The sequence below is a fragment of the Postia placenta genome (genome assembly GCF_002117355.1).
Source record: "Postia placenta MAD-698-R-SB12 unplaced genomic scaffold POSPLAscaffold_7, whole genome shotgun sequence".
NCBI lineage: Eukaryota > Fungi > Basidiomycota > Agaricomycetes > Polyporales > Adustoporiaceae > Rhodonia > Rhodonia placenta.
Genome location: NW_020169838.1, coordinates 416,933 through 432,279, shown reverse-complemented (window position 1 = coordinate 432,279; position 15,347 = coordinate 416,933). Strand labels below are relative to the sequence as shown.

The 15,347-nt window shown below is 56.1% G+C and overlaps 5 protein-coding genes across 5 annotated transcripts in view; 4 read left to right on the top strand and 1 right to left on the bottom strand.

Moving 5' to 3' along the window:
• Nucleotides 1-173: 173 nt before the first annotated feature.
• POSPLADRAFT_1074394 (hypothetical protein) lies at nucleotides 174-705 on the top strand (the record flags this gene model as incomplete). The annotated part of the gene is made up of 4 exons (XM_024482703.1): nucleotides 174-225; nucleotides 304-363; nucleotides 423-496; nucleotides 553-705. 4 exons carry the CDS (start codon nucleotides 174-176, stop codon nucleotides 583-585), a joined length of 219 nt encoding a protein of 72 aa, XP_024338820.1. The 3' UTR covers nucleotides 586-705.
• Nucleotides 706-2,111: 1,406 nt separating this feature from the next.
• POSPLADRAFT_1046495 (hypothetical protein) lies at nucleotides 2,112-8,157 on the top strand (the record flags this gene model as incomplete). The annotated part of the gene is made up of 24 exons (XM_024479046.1): nucleotides 2,112-2,152; nucleotides 2,420-2,518; nucleotides 2,643-2,658; nucleotides 2,787-2,812; nucleotides 2,905-2,906; nucleotides 2,931-2,988; nucleotides 3,110-3,125; nucleotides 3,188-3,226; nucleotides 3,561-3,588; nucleotides 3,761-3,918; nucleotides 3,968-4,000; nucleotides 4,666-4,850; nucleotides 4,903-5,254; nucleotides 5,330-5,611; nucleotides 5,715-5,768; nucleotides 6,463-6,567; nucleotides 6,649-6,662; nucleotides 6,723-6,821; nucleotides 6,848-6,888; nucleotides 7,020-7,045; nucleotides 7,433-7,474; nucleotides 7,906-7,933; nucleotides 7,987-8,050; nucleotides 8,103-8,157. 24 exons carry the CDS (start codon nucleotides 2,112-2,114, stop codon nucleotides 8,155-8,157), a joined length of 1,863 nt encoding a protein of 620 aa, XP_024338819.1.
• A 2,342-nt stretch (nucleotides 8,158-10,499) lies between these two features.
• Nucleotides 10,500-11,207, top strand: POSPLADRAFT_1056616 (hypothetical protein; the record flags this gene model as incomplete). The annotated part of the gene is made up of 1 exon (XM_024480809.1): nucleotides 10,500-11,207. One exon carries the CDS (start codon nucleotides 10,500-10,502, stop codon nucleotides 11,205-11,207), a length of 708 nt encoding a protein of 235 aa, XP_024338818.1.
• A 477-nt stretch (nucleotides 11,208-11,684) lies between these two features.
• On the bottom strand, nucleotides 11,685-12,422 carry POSPLADRAFT_1056615 (hypothetical protein; the record flags this gene model as incomplete). Its single annotated transcript, XM_024480808.1, has 1 exon — nucleotides 11,685-12,422. The coding sequence occupies one exon, from the start codon at nucleotides 12,420-12,422 to the stop codon at nucleotides 11,685-11,687; it is 738 nt and encodes a 245-aa protein (XP_024338817.1).
• Nucleotides 12,423-13,916: 1,494 nt separating this feature from the next.
• POSPLADRAFT_1066048 (hypothetical protein) overlaps nucleotides 13,917-15,347 on the top strand; it is a gene marked incomplete at its 5' end in the record, with an annotated part of 3,012 nt that continues 1,581 nt past the window's right edge. Inside the window, 4 exons of the mRNA XM_024482035.1 lie at nucleotides 13,917-13,977; nucleotides 14,020-14,090; nucleotides 14,220-14,582; nucleotides 14,721-14,881. Coding sequence (XP_024338816.1) covers nucleotides 13,917-13,977; nucleotides 14,020-14,090; nucleotides 14,220-14,582; nucleotides 14,721-14,881 — 656 coding nt within the window. The remainder of the gene's footprint in view (nucleotides 13,978-14,019; nucleotides 14,091-14,219; nucleotides 14,583-14,720; nucleotides 14,882-15,347) is intronic.

The window sequence follows — 15,347 nt, the reverse complement described above, 5'->3', positions numbered from 1 at the left end:
CGTTGCGATAAGACGCATGAATCGATATCCATCAGTCATCTGATAGTCTCTATGCCTATTCTCAGATGACGAGCTTGGACAACTATATAAACTAGGTTGTCCTCTATCGGATCTGGCCCAGCACCGCAACAGACACCACTTGACCCCTCCTTCGCATACCTTCATTGCTCGCCATGGCCGCCAGTCCTCAGTGCTCTGCCCTCGCCGCGGCGAAGGACAAGAAGGGTGTGTGATAGCCCGTTGCTACAATGCTCGGCAGCCTTCCTGAACGCTTGTGGTTGTCTGACGTGCTTCTCTGCGAAGGCCTCTCCTACGCCCAGATCGCGTCTCAGCTCGGGCTCTCCGAGCAGCGCGTGATTGACAGTACGTGTGCCATTGTTTCCCGTTGTAGTTGTAGAATACGGATCCTGATACATGCGCAGTCTGCACGGGCGCCGCCGTCCCCTCGACGGGCGAGTTTAACTCGCTCGCGAGTGTGCTCGACATCAAGTCGCCGGTGAGTCTGATGCAGGACGGGCGTTTCCTTTGACTAATGCTCTACGTTATCCGCAGGCCCCTCAGGATGCTGCTCACGTCCGCGTTTGAGCGCGCTGCTTGGTTGTCGTCACCATATCATCTCTCTGTATCACCATTGTACAATCTGGCATCAGGATTCTACCCAATTTGTATCACGAATAGCTATCAAATCAATCATCTTGCACACGGGAGCCTGAGACCGCGTTCCCAATATCTATCGGCGACGTTCGGCCTCAACAGCATTCTGTAATGTGCCATGCCAGACTAAGTACTCATCCTAGATGATGCGGATTTGTTTGTTCGGACCATGCGCGGAACTTGCCTTCGATGCAGATGCACGATCCGACTTTACGACGCCCCCAGTACAGATGCAATCATGTGCCACTCGCCACATATGATCGCAACGCGCAACGAAAGCTTGCCTCGGGCCGGACGTGGCGCCTCACTCAGATTCAGAACTCTGAGGTCACACTTCGCAGGTTGTCTAGGCTGCTCAGAAACTACCTGAAAGGTACTCAGGGCTATACCTTCAAGACTGAATAGCATCGATCTCTGCATTCTTTCACTGGGTTTCTTCAACAGTCGCTGTCCAGTCTATCGAGCACGAAGTAGATGCTTCGTTCAAACAGTCGCAGGCCTCCACATGTATATTGCTGTCCTCCGTGGTGCCGCGATTGGTATAGAAGGTGACTTGGCTACCTTGAAACGCGCTTGTCCCACATCTCGACCGAAGCGAATAATCAGTGTTATTATTAGCTGCCAAATGAACTGATGATAAGATGTTGCGGGCAGTATCTCCGCATCGTGACGAACACCCCGTCATCCTACCAGCGGGAAGAGTGCGGCACGATGACATCCGTAAACACGAGAGCACCAAAAATCTCTGTCTCTTACGTAGCTGCGAAGTGCATTTGGCCTTTGCCCTTGTGTACAGTGTGCTTCACATAGATCTGATATATTCGTTTCCACGCTGTCTACTTAATAGGACGTATCTGACTGGTATCCCCGGGAAAGTATTGATTAACAGATCGTTGTGATACACTGAACTATTATAATATGTTCTTATTGAGCAGTATTGTTTGATACGTGCGTGTGGCAATTGCTTGGTATCGTGCATTCCGATTATACATGACTAACGTGCTATGGGATATGCAGTCTCGCAGCTCAGCATATAACAGGGCTTCTGTACTCGCACATATGCGGACTCGGAGATTGTGGCATATAGGGTCCCCTCTTCGCATTCACGTCTTGTTCTTCTCTTAGCTGATCATCACTGTTGGCCAGCAACAGCTTTTGGCAGTGGCATGAACGGGCCAATTGTGGCGGAATACATGAAATGTACGTTGCTCTTCACAACGCACTGCCTACTTATTTGTCCATGTATTATCAATTCGCCAGAGTGGAGATAGGCTATGGGACATGCCCATTTCATATCATTTGACTACATAAGAGGCCTCGTATGTATCAACATCCTTGTCAACTGCCCCTTGCTAGTTCTGCGGAAGACATGTCGCTCATCCCTTCCTTTCCGCTCAACGCCACGCTGGGTGCATCATTCTTAGGCATTCTAGTTTCTGTATTTTGATCGTGGAAAAATGTCACTCATGAATCCGAAAGGCAACATAGGGGCATCGATGTGAGTCATACTGTACTTGACCCATGGCCATGCAACACGCAGCTTAAAAATGCCTCAGTCTTTACGGCATTTCGTGCATACAAACATTCATTTACTATAAGCGGAGTGGTGGCGATACAATTGTCCTAAAGTCGTTGGTGAGTAGAAGCGCCTAGATCCTTTCCTTGGGGTCCTCTTACCGGTACGCATGACCGGATGGCAACAGATTCTGCTTCTATGGTGGGCGTGCTCCTGCTCGATATATATATTGTTTAACGTGCCTCGCAGGATCCTCGACACCATACACTTGGCGTTCGTCACCCATGCAGTCTATAGCTACGCAATCTTGGATTTTGGCGACTATTTATCCATATCGAAACCACTCTGGTGAGCCATATGCTGTATCAGAGTTATTGCACACGCTCAGAATGATCTTTGCCTAGGTGTATTACCGTATGTGATATATTGCTTCGGGATGATTCACATGCATAAACTATAAACTTGCGCAGAGTCATGTCACGATATCTGTAAGTGTTACTGTCATTCAGTCTTAAATATGATCTACATCTCCCACAGAGCTTAAGTGATCTCATCGTCAGAGGGTGAGGAGCGTTTATGCGAGCAAGACATTGTATCCTCGCTCATATGTTGATAGTCTGTACTGCCATCGGATTTGGAAGCGTAAGTAGTTTCAATCGTAGTGGTGCGTGCATTGAGCATTGACCAAGAGACTTTTGTAGTCAGCCAGAGAAATCTTTGGATGACCATTGCAGTTGTGAGTTGGATTGCTCTTGAATAGCGCCTCTTTATGTGAATTCTGACACGCATCGAGGCCTCTATATCTCTGCTGTCCTTCGGTAAGACTGTTTCGCTTAATCAATTTCGTACGCCTACATGACAATCATGACCCCTCACAGCCAGCGGCTTTGGTAGGTATTATCTTGGCTGTTCATGCCACCAATGCTTATTTTTGTGCAGCATTCTCGATATGGGGGTATGTGGACTCAATCTCAAGACTGAGATAATCAATCAAGCTGAGTAACGTCTAGCTTCCAGCATCCCAACTACTTCCTTGCCGACGCAGAACAACTCTCAGTAAGCAGAAAATCGGTCAGATGTTCTGTTATACTCATGCCCGTGCATCGCCCAGGTCTTCTTGTATCTCAACTTCGTATCCGGTGTCGTCGCGGACTCACTGATCGCTGTACTACTCTGTGTACTTCTGATGCGCCAGCGCACGGGATACTCGAGGTTTGCTACAGTCATGACATCTTGCCACAGCAGGGGTTCACTTATTAACTTCATTACTCAGAACAAATACACTTCTCTACACTTTGTTGATTTACACCGTCAACACTGGCGTGCTTTCAAGGTTGAATATTTCATCCTCGCGTCCATTGCGTAACTCGCTGACTCAACGACTACATAGTTGTTGTGCACTGTTGTGCTTGCTGTTGGTGCGTGGCATGAAACTTTGTGTTAACTTATTGACATTTCCTCAACAATCACTTACCTCCGCAGTATGCATCTCTTCCTGGATATGACAGACTCTCTTTTGTTGCTGTATATTTTGTGCTTCCCAAGCGTGGGTCACCTAGAAATATTGATATCGGACTACTGTACTCACAGCCTTCGGCGCAGTGTTGCTGAATTCGCTTCTAGCAACGTTGAACGCGAGGCGGAAATTGATGGAGAAGACATCGCGCTTCTCGGTATCTCTGGATAGACTCGCCATTCCTAGCCGCAATATTGCCACAAGACACTCTAGAGTGTCTATGAATTCTCCGGTACGTGAGCTTTAGATCGCAAAGATGATCTGCTATACCAATAACGCAGGTTCTGGAAATCAAGATCGAGACTTCCACTGAGGTGGATTCAACTTCGTCCATACCGACTTTAAGTCCCCGCTTATAAGCTAACTCCAATTCTCTAAAGTCTCAACCATGAGAATGTCGGTGGATGTAAGGATCTAATCAGGGCATGATCATATTGAATACAGCACTAAATCACATTCTGCAGTGGAAAAGCTTGCGGAAACCTTGCAGTGATAGCCTCATGATTTAATATCATCATGTGCCTCACGTCCCTCGTTACGCAGTCGGTTTATCTCCATTTTAAGATCTCGCGCAACTATTCGAACATTTCAATCCGCCGGATTCCCTCGTAGTCTCGCTGCATTTCTCATTTCGAATAAAGTACACACGGTACAACATACGCTCTCAGGCATTGTCTCATATATGTACGTGCGTCCAGAAATCGGCACGGCCGCGTGCTTCCCTCTCCTATTACGCGTATTAAATCAAGGCACGTGACCGTATAGTGTGATAGCCTAAGTCTGAACCGAGTTTCATATTCGACTCGTATTCGTCGTTCTCTCCAGTACCTTTCATCTTTGAAGAATATACACGTCCGACGTGGCTCTGATGCGGTCGCCCTTGACTGGGACTTCACTCGCTTGAATGCCGATACCATCCTTGCCCACGGAGCTCCTTCGTGAAGTCATCCTGAACTATCTAGTCGTCGTTCTTCCGCAGTCGAATCGCGAAGATGTCCGTTCAATTGCCTCCAAACCGGACTGGAAATTGGTTGAACCACTTTCATCATCCTCGAGGACACTCCGTCATCTGACCTTAGAAGCCTGGTTCGAAACTTATATCGCCAAACGACCGAGCGATCTGCTATGCCTCGATTGTTTCCCCCATATGATTGCAAGAGCGACGTATGTATCTTCCTGTCATTCAAAATGTCCCTTAAAACCTACTCATGACTAGCGAGCTGCGGTGTATCGATCGTGAAGACACGCGTCGAGATGAAGAGTTTCAGTGGAATCTGCGCAACCTGTGGAAAGTACGAAGTCTACGATTGGACGTCGACCCGTTAGACTACGGCTACAACATCCACTTCCTGAACGTACCGCCAGTTCTCTGCGTATTGGAGATTCACGATCACCCATCGCCCTCTCCGAAAGTGATGCAGGAGATAGCGCGGACGTTTCCTGCGCTGCGGACGTTGAAGCTTTCTCAAAACGCGATATGGTGTGGCTTGTGCAACACATGCAATGTAGCGTCTTTCAAGGAGGCGCCTGTGTCTCCTGTCATTTACAAAGGCGGAATGGGGCTTCCTGTGAGTTTCTCGGAAATCAGATCTACTCCTGTCCATTGATTTGCGTGAGAGAAACATTATAACATATTCTTGGAGCCCCTCAAGCACCTTCACGCAGTGCAATTTACCATAGGCTATGATACAGACGGACAATCCTGTCTAGATCATGAGAATGAAGACTGGTGGTGCGGCGAATGCGACCAGTGTATCGCGTTGATGTACCCCGACGAGGATTTTCGTGAAGAATGGATCGAGAAAAAGAAGGATGCTCAGCCCAGACCTCCCTCGCTTCAGGTCGTTGAGTGGCGGTTTGTCCACCTTGATTTACAGGTCCCCTCTGTTGAGGCCATACTGCAAGAGCTGTACGAGGATAACGATGTGTGTCAATTCGCCCCTTGATTCCGGTGGAAGTTGACGTTCGTCCCATTAGTGAAATTCTCTGCGCCTCCATACGGCCTGACACATGACCGGGATTGTGTAGCGCACTACTTACCAATGTCCATACTCGCGTGGTCTCTCATCGAGCGTCGTTTGCGTGCGTCAAAGTCATATCCGGCAGGGCGTGACGGTTTGTTTCGCTCTTCAGAGAACCCATTGAGCGCTGTACGCGTCTACGGAAAGTATTGTCAGCTTCCAGAAGCGCCAAGATCTCGTGTCATTACAAAGTTTTGGAAGTCAGGTCTTGTCGCAATTCGCCATAATGATCTTAGGTTTCTCATAAGCCCTATATTGGTCGAAGTGTCCTGGCGGTGATCAGTATAGATGTGTTATCAAAAGGAACACATCATCCGTCAGATCCTCTCTATCTAGGTATGTGCGCTACTAATATCACTGCCATAAAGGACAACTGCTGTAGCAGCTTGAATCCCACAGACGACATACTTGATTCCCGATCTGATATTTGAAGTCACGAGGCAGTGCCCAGTCTGCGACATCGTTCAAGTGCCTTGGTCGCAACTGTCAGTGCAGGAGATGAGGGTATATCGTTACTCAACTGGCTCCGGGCAGGGCATCCTATATCAAGGTGACTGCAGGGGAAGTCGCCGTTGTCGACCCTCTCCCAGAGTCATGTCTTCTATACCGTGCCACCCGCTTGACGCCACATTGGGTGCTGCATTTATCGGTACTTTTGTCTCGAACTCCGGTATTTTCATACTCACCGAATACATTTAGGCGTAGTCGCTGCCTCGATGTATGCTGTTTAGTACATTTCCTTCCATAGTTGTCAGGTTGACTCTTTCGCATCGAATAGACTCTACGGGATCAGCACGGTTCAATCGTTCACCTACTTCAAACGTTTCTCAAGTACAGATCCGGGGGTTTTAAAGCTTTTGGTGAGTGTCTAATGCCGAGACATCCGCCACTTGCCTTTTGTCTCACCATGGAATAACAATGTCAATTTCAACACTCGAAAGATCCTATTCTTGTGGTGAGTAATCATATCACATGTATGTACGGCGTGTTCACCTGACGGGGTCCACTGTCTTAGGATACTCGATAATGTTCACTTGTCGTTCATTGTGCATGCGGTGTATACCTATGCTATCACCGACTTTGGCAACATGCTTGCCGAATTGAAACCTCTCTGGTGCGTACTTTTGGCGTCAACCATAGTAATGGCTACTCAGTGTGGTTGCCCGAGAAGGTCCATCACGGTATGCACCCGCGCCAGGGCAATCTTTAATTACTTACGAGAACGACCCAATAGAGCCATGTTGTCATTTCCGTGAGTTGTATATGGCGATAAGTAATTCAACTGACGTGTCGTGATGTCGCATGCACACAGAGCTTGAGCGATATCATCGTCAGAAGGTGAGCTGCTCGGTGTCATGGCCACAGGACAAGCCACTGACAGACGTTCACCGTACACGCTAGTCTATTTTGTCAGCGTATCTGGAAACGTGGGCATTCCTGTCACTCAGGGTGCTCCTTCACTTGCTAAACCATGGGCCTACAGTCAGCGACAAAAACATTATGTTAACCGCCGCTGTGGTCAGCATGTTGAGATGATCGTTTTCTACGTTAGCTGAACTTACAAAATGACAGGGGTTCACATCTATCATCGTCTTCGGTCAGTATCATCTAAAATCCCTGAAATGCTGTATTGACACGTTTAAATGACATATATCCTGGAACTGCTTAGCTAGTGGAATTGGTATGTGTCATTTTATGGTCGTATGCTACGCAATCTGATGTCAGGCAATCGCGAATGCATTGTGGTACAGCCTTCTCGGCATGGGGGTAAGTTTGCACTAGAGCTATGCTTGTGCAGACCGTCCAGCGCCGACCGCATTTTGCATCTAGGTATTTGGGTCATAGCTACTTCGCTACAGATGATTGGCAGCTATCGGTAATTTCCTTGTCTCGTATCATTTTACTGCCATCTCAATCGCGCTATGCCAGGTTTTTCTGTATACATACTTCATCTCCGGTGCAGTTTCAGATATGCTCATAGCGACGGTGCTTTGCCTATTGCTTGCGCGGAAAAGAAGTGCTTTCCAGAGGTAATGGAACACGGAACTCCTTCCACAGGAACTGCTGACAGAAGATGCGATGGTACAGGACCAATTCCTTGATCAATATGCTGATGATGTACAGCATCAACACGGGCGTACTTACTAGGTGAATTGACAGTCCTTGAGAGATATCAGCTTATTCATAGGCCATCGCAGCTGCTGTGCGATTCTCTGCCTATCGTTGGTGAGCGAGAGCCCTCCATGCCACCGTGCGTTGGATATAGCTGACGCGCGTAGTACGCGGCATTGCCCAGCTGCGACAGGTTCTCATTCGTCGCCGCGATGTTCATGCTACCGAAATGTGAGTGCGTCTACCAAGTCTCCGTTCAGTGCCCCTGACAAACATCTCGCAGTGCTCCTGAACTCCCTGCTGGCAAGCCTGAATGCGAGGAAACGCGCGATAGATGAGACTTTGCCCTCTTGCAACCTTGAAGCGGATCGGTCGACTGACACGCAGTTCATGACTACCGCCCGCACCTACCTCGGGAGAGAATCCGCAAAGGTGCGACCTGTTGCAGTGTGGCTATCCCTGGGTTACACTCTCACGATGCGGATCCCACTAGAGCGTCCGCGTCACGATTGAGCGATTCACGGACAGCGACATATGCTCTTCGGTGCATGCGGCAAGTCTCTGCCGGCAGGTGCCTTCGTAGCTTCTCATGCATATGCTCGGGGCGACAGCGTGGTGCAGAAAGAGTCGTAACCAGGTGGCAGCTCGCTGGCTTCGTATCGTTAGGGATCGTACACTGCTCCGGTGTGTCGACATAGCACCGTGTGTACTGTCGTAACGTATACCTTCTCACATTGCAACTCTTCTTGCGGATCTGAACATTCCCATCGCGCATCTTCAGCCCATGACCTTCGCGGCAGTGCACCAGTTGAGATAGCATCCGCGACACCTCTGAGTCCCGGAGGCATTCCTGAGCTTATTCGAGACCGCAATTCACACCGCCCCCACCGCTTCTGCGCTCCACCTTCGTGCGGCCCGACGCGCTGACGAGGCGCGCGATACCGGGCTTTCAACCGAGGAAGCACAGAAGCCCCAACTCTATTTCGTCCCGGCCGCCCTCGGCGCGCGGGGCATGTGCAATGTGCATGCCCTAGCGTGACGCGTCGATTGCGATTGTCATCACACAAGTCGTACCCGCGCTACTAATGGGCAAGCTGTGGTGCTAGTCCAGTGCCGGGCCTTGGATTCCTGATCCTGTCCGGGGTTCCAATGCTGCACAGGCTCTTGCGGGGTTGCTGCGACGATCGATAACGCGTCTCGTCTCCGCGCTGAGCAGGCATGAACGGCGAGTTGGCGTGCTATTCCGGCGGGCATGCATGGCGGCACGGACGAAGCGAGCTTTTTGCGTCTGCTACACAACCTTAGGACATGAATCGCGCCTACCGATGGAATGCCTGCCGGGAAGCAATTAGCATGGATCGAGCCGGCCAACGTTTGATGCGCGTTGTGATCGCGCGCGCAGCGGTCTGCCTAGCGAGATCAGGGACAGGTTTCGAAACGGGACACCTGCTCCGGGGACACGGAGTGTTTAGTCTGTTGCTCTGTTATCTCTGCTGAACGTTCTGCGCGACGGCGCCTCGCTATGTCTCGCTCTCACAGGGGCGGCGGATTCGACCACGGCAGAAGCCTTCTCTGTCATCGTCGCGTAGCATTTTGTAAGGGCACGATATTCATAGGACGGGGGGTCGTGTTCATATTGGGCGGCGCTGATGAAGAAATGAAATACGATGTTGAGGAGATGAAATACGATGATGGGGAGATGAATTGCGATGAGATGCAGAGATGCAGAGACGCGGATATGCAGAATGAGATGCTTCGTTCGAAGACGTACACAGGATATTATCGGGAAGCGAGATGGATGCTGAAAGCAGGCCAACGCCGGCGAGGCGTATCTCCCTGTGCTCGTGCGCCCGACACGCTTCCCCCACGCCCCGTCACACCGCACCGCGTCTCCGCCCGAGATACGACAACTCTTACTCTTCGCTGCTCGTCTTCCTCTTCGGCGATGCAACCCCGCAGCCCGCGCATACACGTGTCGCTCGTTATCTCTGCAGCAATGATTTTCCACCCTCCTACAGAGCAAGACGGCATATCGACGGCCGCGAAGCACCCGTTCGCGCCGCAGCCAGTAATCAGTGCACCATAGACTGAAACGAAGGCGTGTCGTTATCTCTTCCCGAGGGGACCATCCAGCCCCAGTCTGGCCTGTAGCCATGGTTTTCCACCCCTCCTACAGAGCAATCCGGCACATCGACAACCGCCAAGCGCTGATTCGCACCGCAGCCAGCACCAGTGCAGCGGAGACTGAGACTGGGACTGAGACCGCGACGGAGGCTGAGACTGAGGCTGAGGCCGAAATCGAGACTGAGCCCGAGATCAGAGCGGGGCACAGTGCCCCCCACTAAACCTCGCGCGCCGAGGTGTGCCAGCCCTCCACGGGAGCAATCCTCGCGGCCGATCCACGCTCGGCGCGGAGTCAGTCATGAGCGCCAACGGGTGCAAGCACTGATCAGGGCGCGAGCCGAGCACCGTATGAGATCAGGGTCGGCTCGATGTCGATGGCGTGCGCTAGTGCTAGCGCCGGGTGGCTGGAACACCGGGGGTGGGGTGGGGTGGGGCGTCGATAGGTCATCGGTCGCCCGGGGGCAGAACGCGGACCCGTCGGACGCGTGCCCGCCCGATCGCTGTGCCCAGCGATCGACAAGTGCCTCCGGGCCGGGGGAGGGGGTGCTAGGACATGATGCGCGCGGCGGGGGGCAGGTCGCGCACACGGGCTGGGGAGGCCCCGCCGGGGATTGGAATCGGGGAGACCTACGTACGCGCGGGCATCATTGGCGCATACGCGAAGAGAGCGCGGGACGCCCGCGCACACGTCGTGCCCAGCGTCGAGCACGACAAGATGCACCCGCCCACACCCGTCGTGTCCGCAATCCGCAATCCGCAACCCGCAATCCGCAACCCGCAATCCGCACTGCGAAGGCCAATCTGGCCGCATCTGCGCCGCGACCCGAGACTGGCTGCGCTCTGGCACACTGGAACATGGACAACAGGTCCCGTCGACCATCGCCCGCACACCCCTTCCCTCCACCCTCCTTCCCGCCGCGGCGCCATGCACCGGCCACACCCGCGCGCCAGACATCGGCACGCTCCATGCGGCGACGCGAGCACGCAGGCGCGGACGGCACGGTCCCCGCCCCGCTGGATCTCCAGTACCAGTGCGCCAGACCGCGCGCGTCAAGCGCCATCGGCGTGGGGCGCACATGCACACCATGTACCATACATCATCGCACGCGCCGAGGCCGCCCAAGCAGTGCGGCCGACCCGCGCGCGCACCGGCGGCGACGGCGGCCGCCAGGGCGCACACACGCACCCGGCGGGGCCGGCCACCACCCCAGCACACGAGCGCGCACAGGCACAGCCGAGACGCCGCACGCAGCAGCGCCGGTAGTCTATGACGCACGCGCACCGCCGATCGCGCTCCGCTTCGCAGGCGCAGACAGGCGGGGACCCTGGGCATGGCGTGCCGCGCGACACACAGAGCCCGAGCCTCGAGCGCGCGACGGGATCAATGAACCGGCGAATGGACTGATGGATGAGCGCATGAGCGAAGGGACGCACCCGTCACGCCATAGATGCGTATTCGCGCATGCATCCCATCATGTATCGTGCATGCATCGGCACTGGCCCCTGGCCCCTGGCCATGGTCCCTCTGAAGTCTCCCCGGACCACACCTGCCAATCGGCGCCGCCCCGCGCGCATTCCTGGCGCGCGCGTCCGCATATGGGTCTGCAGGCGAGGCGTGAGGGGAGGGACGAAGGGGGGAGAGACCTCAGACAGGAAGGCAGGCCCGTCGATGGCCGGGCGATAACGCGCGCGGGGCCGTGTGCGCGGGCGCTGGGAGAGCAGAGCAGATAGGGACACGGCTTCAGCAGTTCAGTGCAGCTTCAGGTTCAGGTTCAGCCTCAGCACGGGCCCACGCTCGCTCGCCCGCTGCAGCGCTCTTATCTGCATCTGCCGCGCGTCCGAGTCTAGCTCTGAGTCCGACTAGCACTCCAACGCCAACTCCGACTCCGACTCCTGGAGGTTGGGTGGACGGGCGAACGTGCCTCGCGCGATGGCGATGATTGAAGGGGTCCTCCTCGGCTTCCGCGTGCGTCATGCGCGGATGGTCCTCGGAGCGTATGCCGGCATCGCTGTGGCCCCTTGGATTCGTCTTCGAGTCGGAGGGCAGGGTCGAGATTGAGGGGCGGCCGGGGAAGAGATGAGGGACGACCGGGGAAGAGACGAGGGGGGTTGGGACGCTTCGATTTCGCCTGGCCTCGCGGCGCTTGGGAGCGGGGGTGCCATGGGTGCAGGCCGCAGAGCGGAAGCCGGACGAAGCCGGTATGAGCATCGAGACATGGGTCTGCGTGGGCTGGATTGTGGGAGGGGCACACGGGGGCGCTAGAAGGCCGGGAGGAGAGGGGCGGGGCGGGGCGCGGGGAGCGCCGACGACGCAGGCTCGGTGCCCATTGTTCACGTTCAGCGTCCAGCGTTGAGCAAGAAGCCGCCGTCCGCAGAGAGACACGCGATGGGCAGCCGGCGAATCGGAGCAGTAGATGCTAGATGCTGTACCAGGCTCAGCGTAGCGGAAGGCTCTCGACGCACCCCGATCTCCCAGCATCTACGAGATCCAGCGAGGAAGCCCGGCGCGGTGCTGGTGCGAACCTCAGACTCAGACTTCAACATTCAATGGCCCAATGCCCGAGCCAGGAGCCTGCGCAGGGTGAAGTGCAGGAAGCGTACGTTCTGCTCTGCTCTCGATAGGCCCACTTCACGACGCGAATTCAGACGAGCGTGGTGGAAGCATCGAGGGCACTCGATAATGAACATGAATGAATTGTGAATTCGCGAGATGAAGACGGGGCGCGTGGACGACAAGGACGGGCTCGGCACGGCCAGTGCGCAAATTCATAGTAGCGGCCAGTGCAGTAGTGCGAGGGCAGACAGACTGCGTGGACAGGGAGGGACACTTCTCATACGTCAAAAGTAGCCGAGATACATAACGCGTGGCATTGCAAATGCAGTGACACAGATCAGCAGCAGAGGGCGGCGTCTCGGGGTCCACGCCGCGAATGGGCATGCTCTTTCTCGATCTGGCAGTTGTCGCAGCGCAAGGATGCAGAGGCTGTTATTCTTGGTGGCGTGTATTGCGCTCGGCGATCGGACGGGACTCGAGAGGCGCGCGCACTCGGGATATGTCACCGTCGTCTCTCGGTGTCGTTTCAGCGGGAGCATATGGCCCGCGCATCGGCGTGTGGCTGTGCGCTGCTGTCCGCCAAGCCGCGGTGGGATCAGGTTTGGGCCATCGTATGTCACATCCTGACCAAACACCGGAAATTGCTTGCGCTGCTGCGGGCTCACTCATCTCACTCGCTGGCTCATCTCGTCTGCGCTATTTGCATTGACGACTCATCGTGGGTCCTTTCGCAGGGCGGCGGACGACACGGCTGTCTGCCCCACGCAGCGGAGCCAAAACAACAGCGGAGGCAAAGCGCGGACAAGCGCGCCTGAAGGTAACCTGACAAAGCGCGCCTGACCAAGCCCGTCGTCGCATCCCATCCTGGGATCATTTGACGCATGATGCCCCTTCCTCTTCGGTCTCGTTTCGGGCCCTGCGCCGCCAAAATTTGCAGAACTGTACAGTTCCACCCATGCCTGCGCGCCAGAAGCCCCCCTCCCTCCCATTCGCATTCACCGAACACGCCTCCGCGTCCTCGCTGCGCATATACCCACCCCGGTGCCCCTCTCCTCTCTGCGCTTTGGCCCAGGTGCGTGCGCAGGTCCAAGGGCATGCACGTCCGATTGTATTGTGTCCGGCACTCACGCCGGCCCTCCCAGGAAATTTTACATGCCATTGCCGCCGACCGCCAGCGCCAGCGACAGAGAGACGACGCACGGACGGCCCGCGCAGTGAGGGGGAGACCAGCCGTGGAGGCGCAGCGACATCCCGCCACAAAAAGACCCTAGGTGCGTATCGAGATATAGATTATATACATAGATGTATGCCCTGCCGCGGCAGAGGGCATGGCGTAGCGTGGCTGCCCCTCCAGGCACGCGCGGGTGCTTTGTGAGACCTGCCTATTCCGGCCGCGCAGGCCCCCCGCTTATTATATCAATGACTCGCCTCCTCCCTCCGCACGCCTTTTCTAATGTCCCCCGCGTCTTCTGCCCCCCAGGTGTGTCCACATAGACAGGGCCCTCTTCATGATCTCCCTTAGTCCCGGCTCGCTCTGCGACGTCTGCGCAGACGAGTATGGCCCCCGCAGCCTCCCACACTCCATTCCCTGCGGTGAGTAGCCAGTCCCCCCGCTGCCCCCGCAACTGCCCCGTGCTGATCTGACTCCCGCTCGCGCCGCCAGGACACGTCCTCTGCCTCCACTGCTGCACCAACATCCTCGAAAAAACGCCGCCGCGCCAGACGCCGTCCTGCCCCTTCTGCCGCGTGCCCTTCACCAGCGACGGCGTGCGCCTGATCCGCGTCGACTTCCCCAGCGCGGGCGCCGGCGCGGCGCACAGCGGCTACTCCACCCCGACGTCGGCCGCGCGCCGCGCCTTGTCGCCCATGCCCACGCCCGCGGTGGACGCGGACGACGACGTGCTGCTGTACAGCCCCGGCCGCGACCGCGAGCATCCGCTGAGCCTCAGCGCGCGCTCCGAGGCGAAGCTGCTCGAGCACAGGGTCGCGAAGGTCGCCACGAAGAAGTGCTCCGTGGAGGAGGTCGTCACGCTCCAGCGCGAGCTGCAGGACTGGCTGCGCGCGGACGGCAAGCACGATGACCAGGTGCGTTCGAGTCTCAGTTCCATGGCGACGCGATGCGTGCGGTGGCTGGTGTGGCCCGCGCGCACGGTGGCGCGTGTGGCCCGAGCGCACGGTCGCCTGTGTGGCCGGTATGCTGACGCATGGCCCCTCATTCCACAGGCGGCTCTCAAGCTCAGCGCGGCGCTCCTGCGCGCGATCATCCTCAACCACACCGCGCACACCCAGGCGACGGAGCACGCAAAGTCCGTCGAGGCCGCGCTCAAGGAGAAGCTCGACGAGGTGCAGGCCGCCAAGGACCAGCTCGAGGCCGAACTGCGCAGGTGAGTCGCCCTTCCCTTCCCCCCTCCCCCTCCCGATCGTCACCCCGATCACCACCGTGCCTCATCTCATATCACACGTACTGACGACGTCACACAGACTGGTGCGTCTCTGTTCCTCCGCGCTTCCCGCGGCATCTGTATCCGTCCGTGCACGCCCGCTGACGCCCGCCCCCTTCCTCTCTTCCCCGCAGACGACCCAGTACGCCGCCAAGGCGCAAGAGGCCCACGCCATGCGCGCCGAGCAAGCCCGCTTCAAGCCCCGCACCCCCGGCCCCGGCCCCGGCACCGCCTTCACCGTGCCCCCCACGCCGCCCCCGCTGCGCCCCGCCGCCCCCGCCCCCGCCTCGACGCCCGGCACGCGCTCGGGCGCCACCTCCCCGACGTCGCCGACGCCCAGCCGCGCCATGGCGTACACCCCCGCGCCGTACCCGCTCTCGCGCACCGGCGCGGGCGCGGGCGCGCTGCA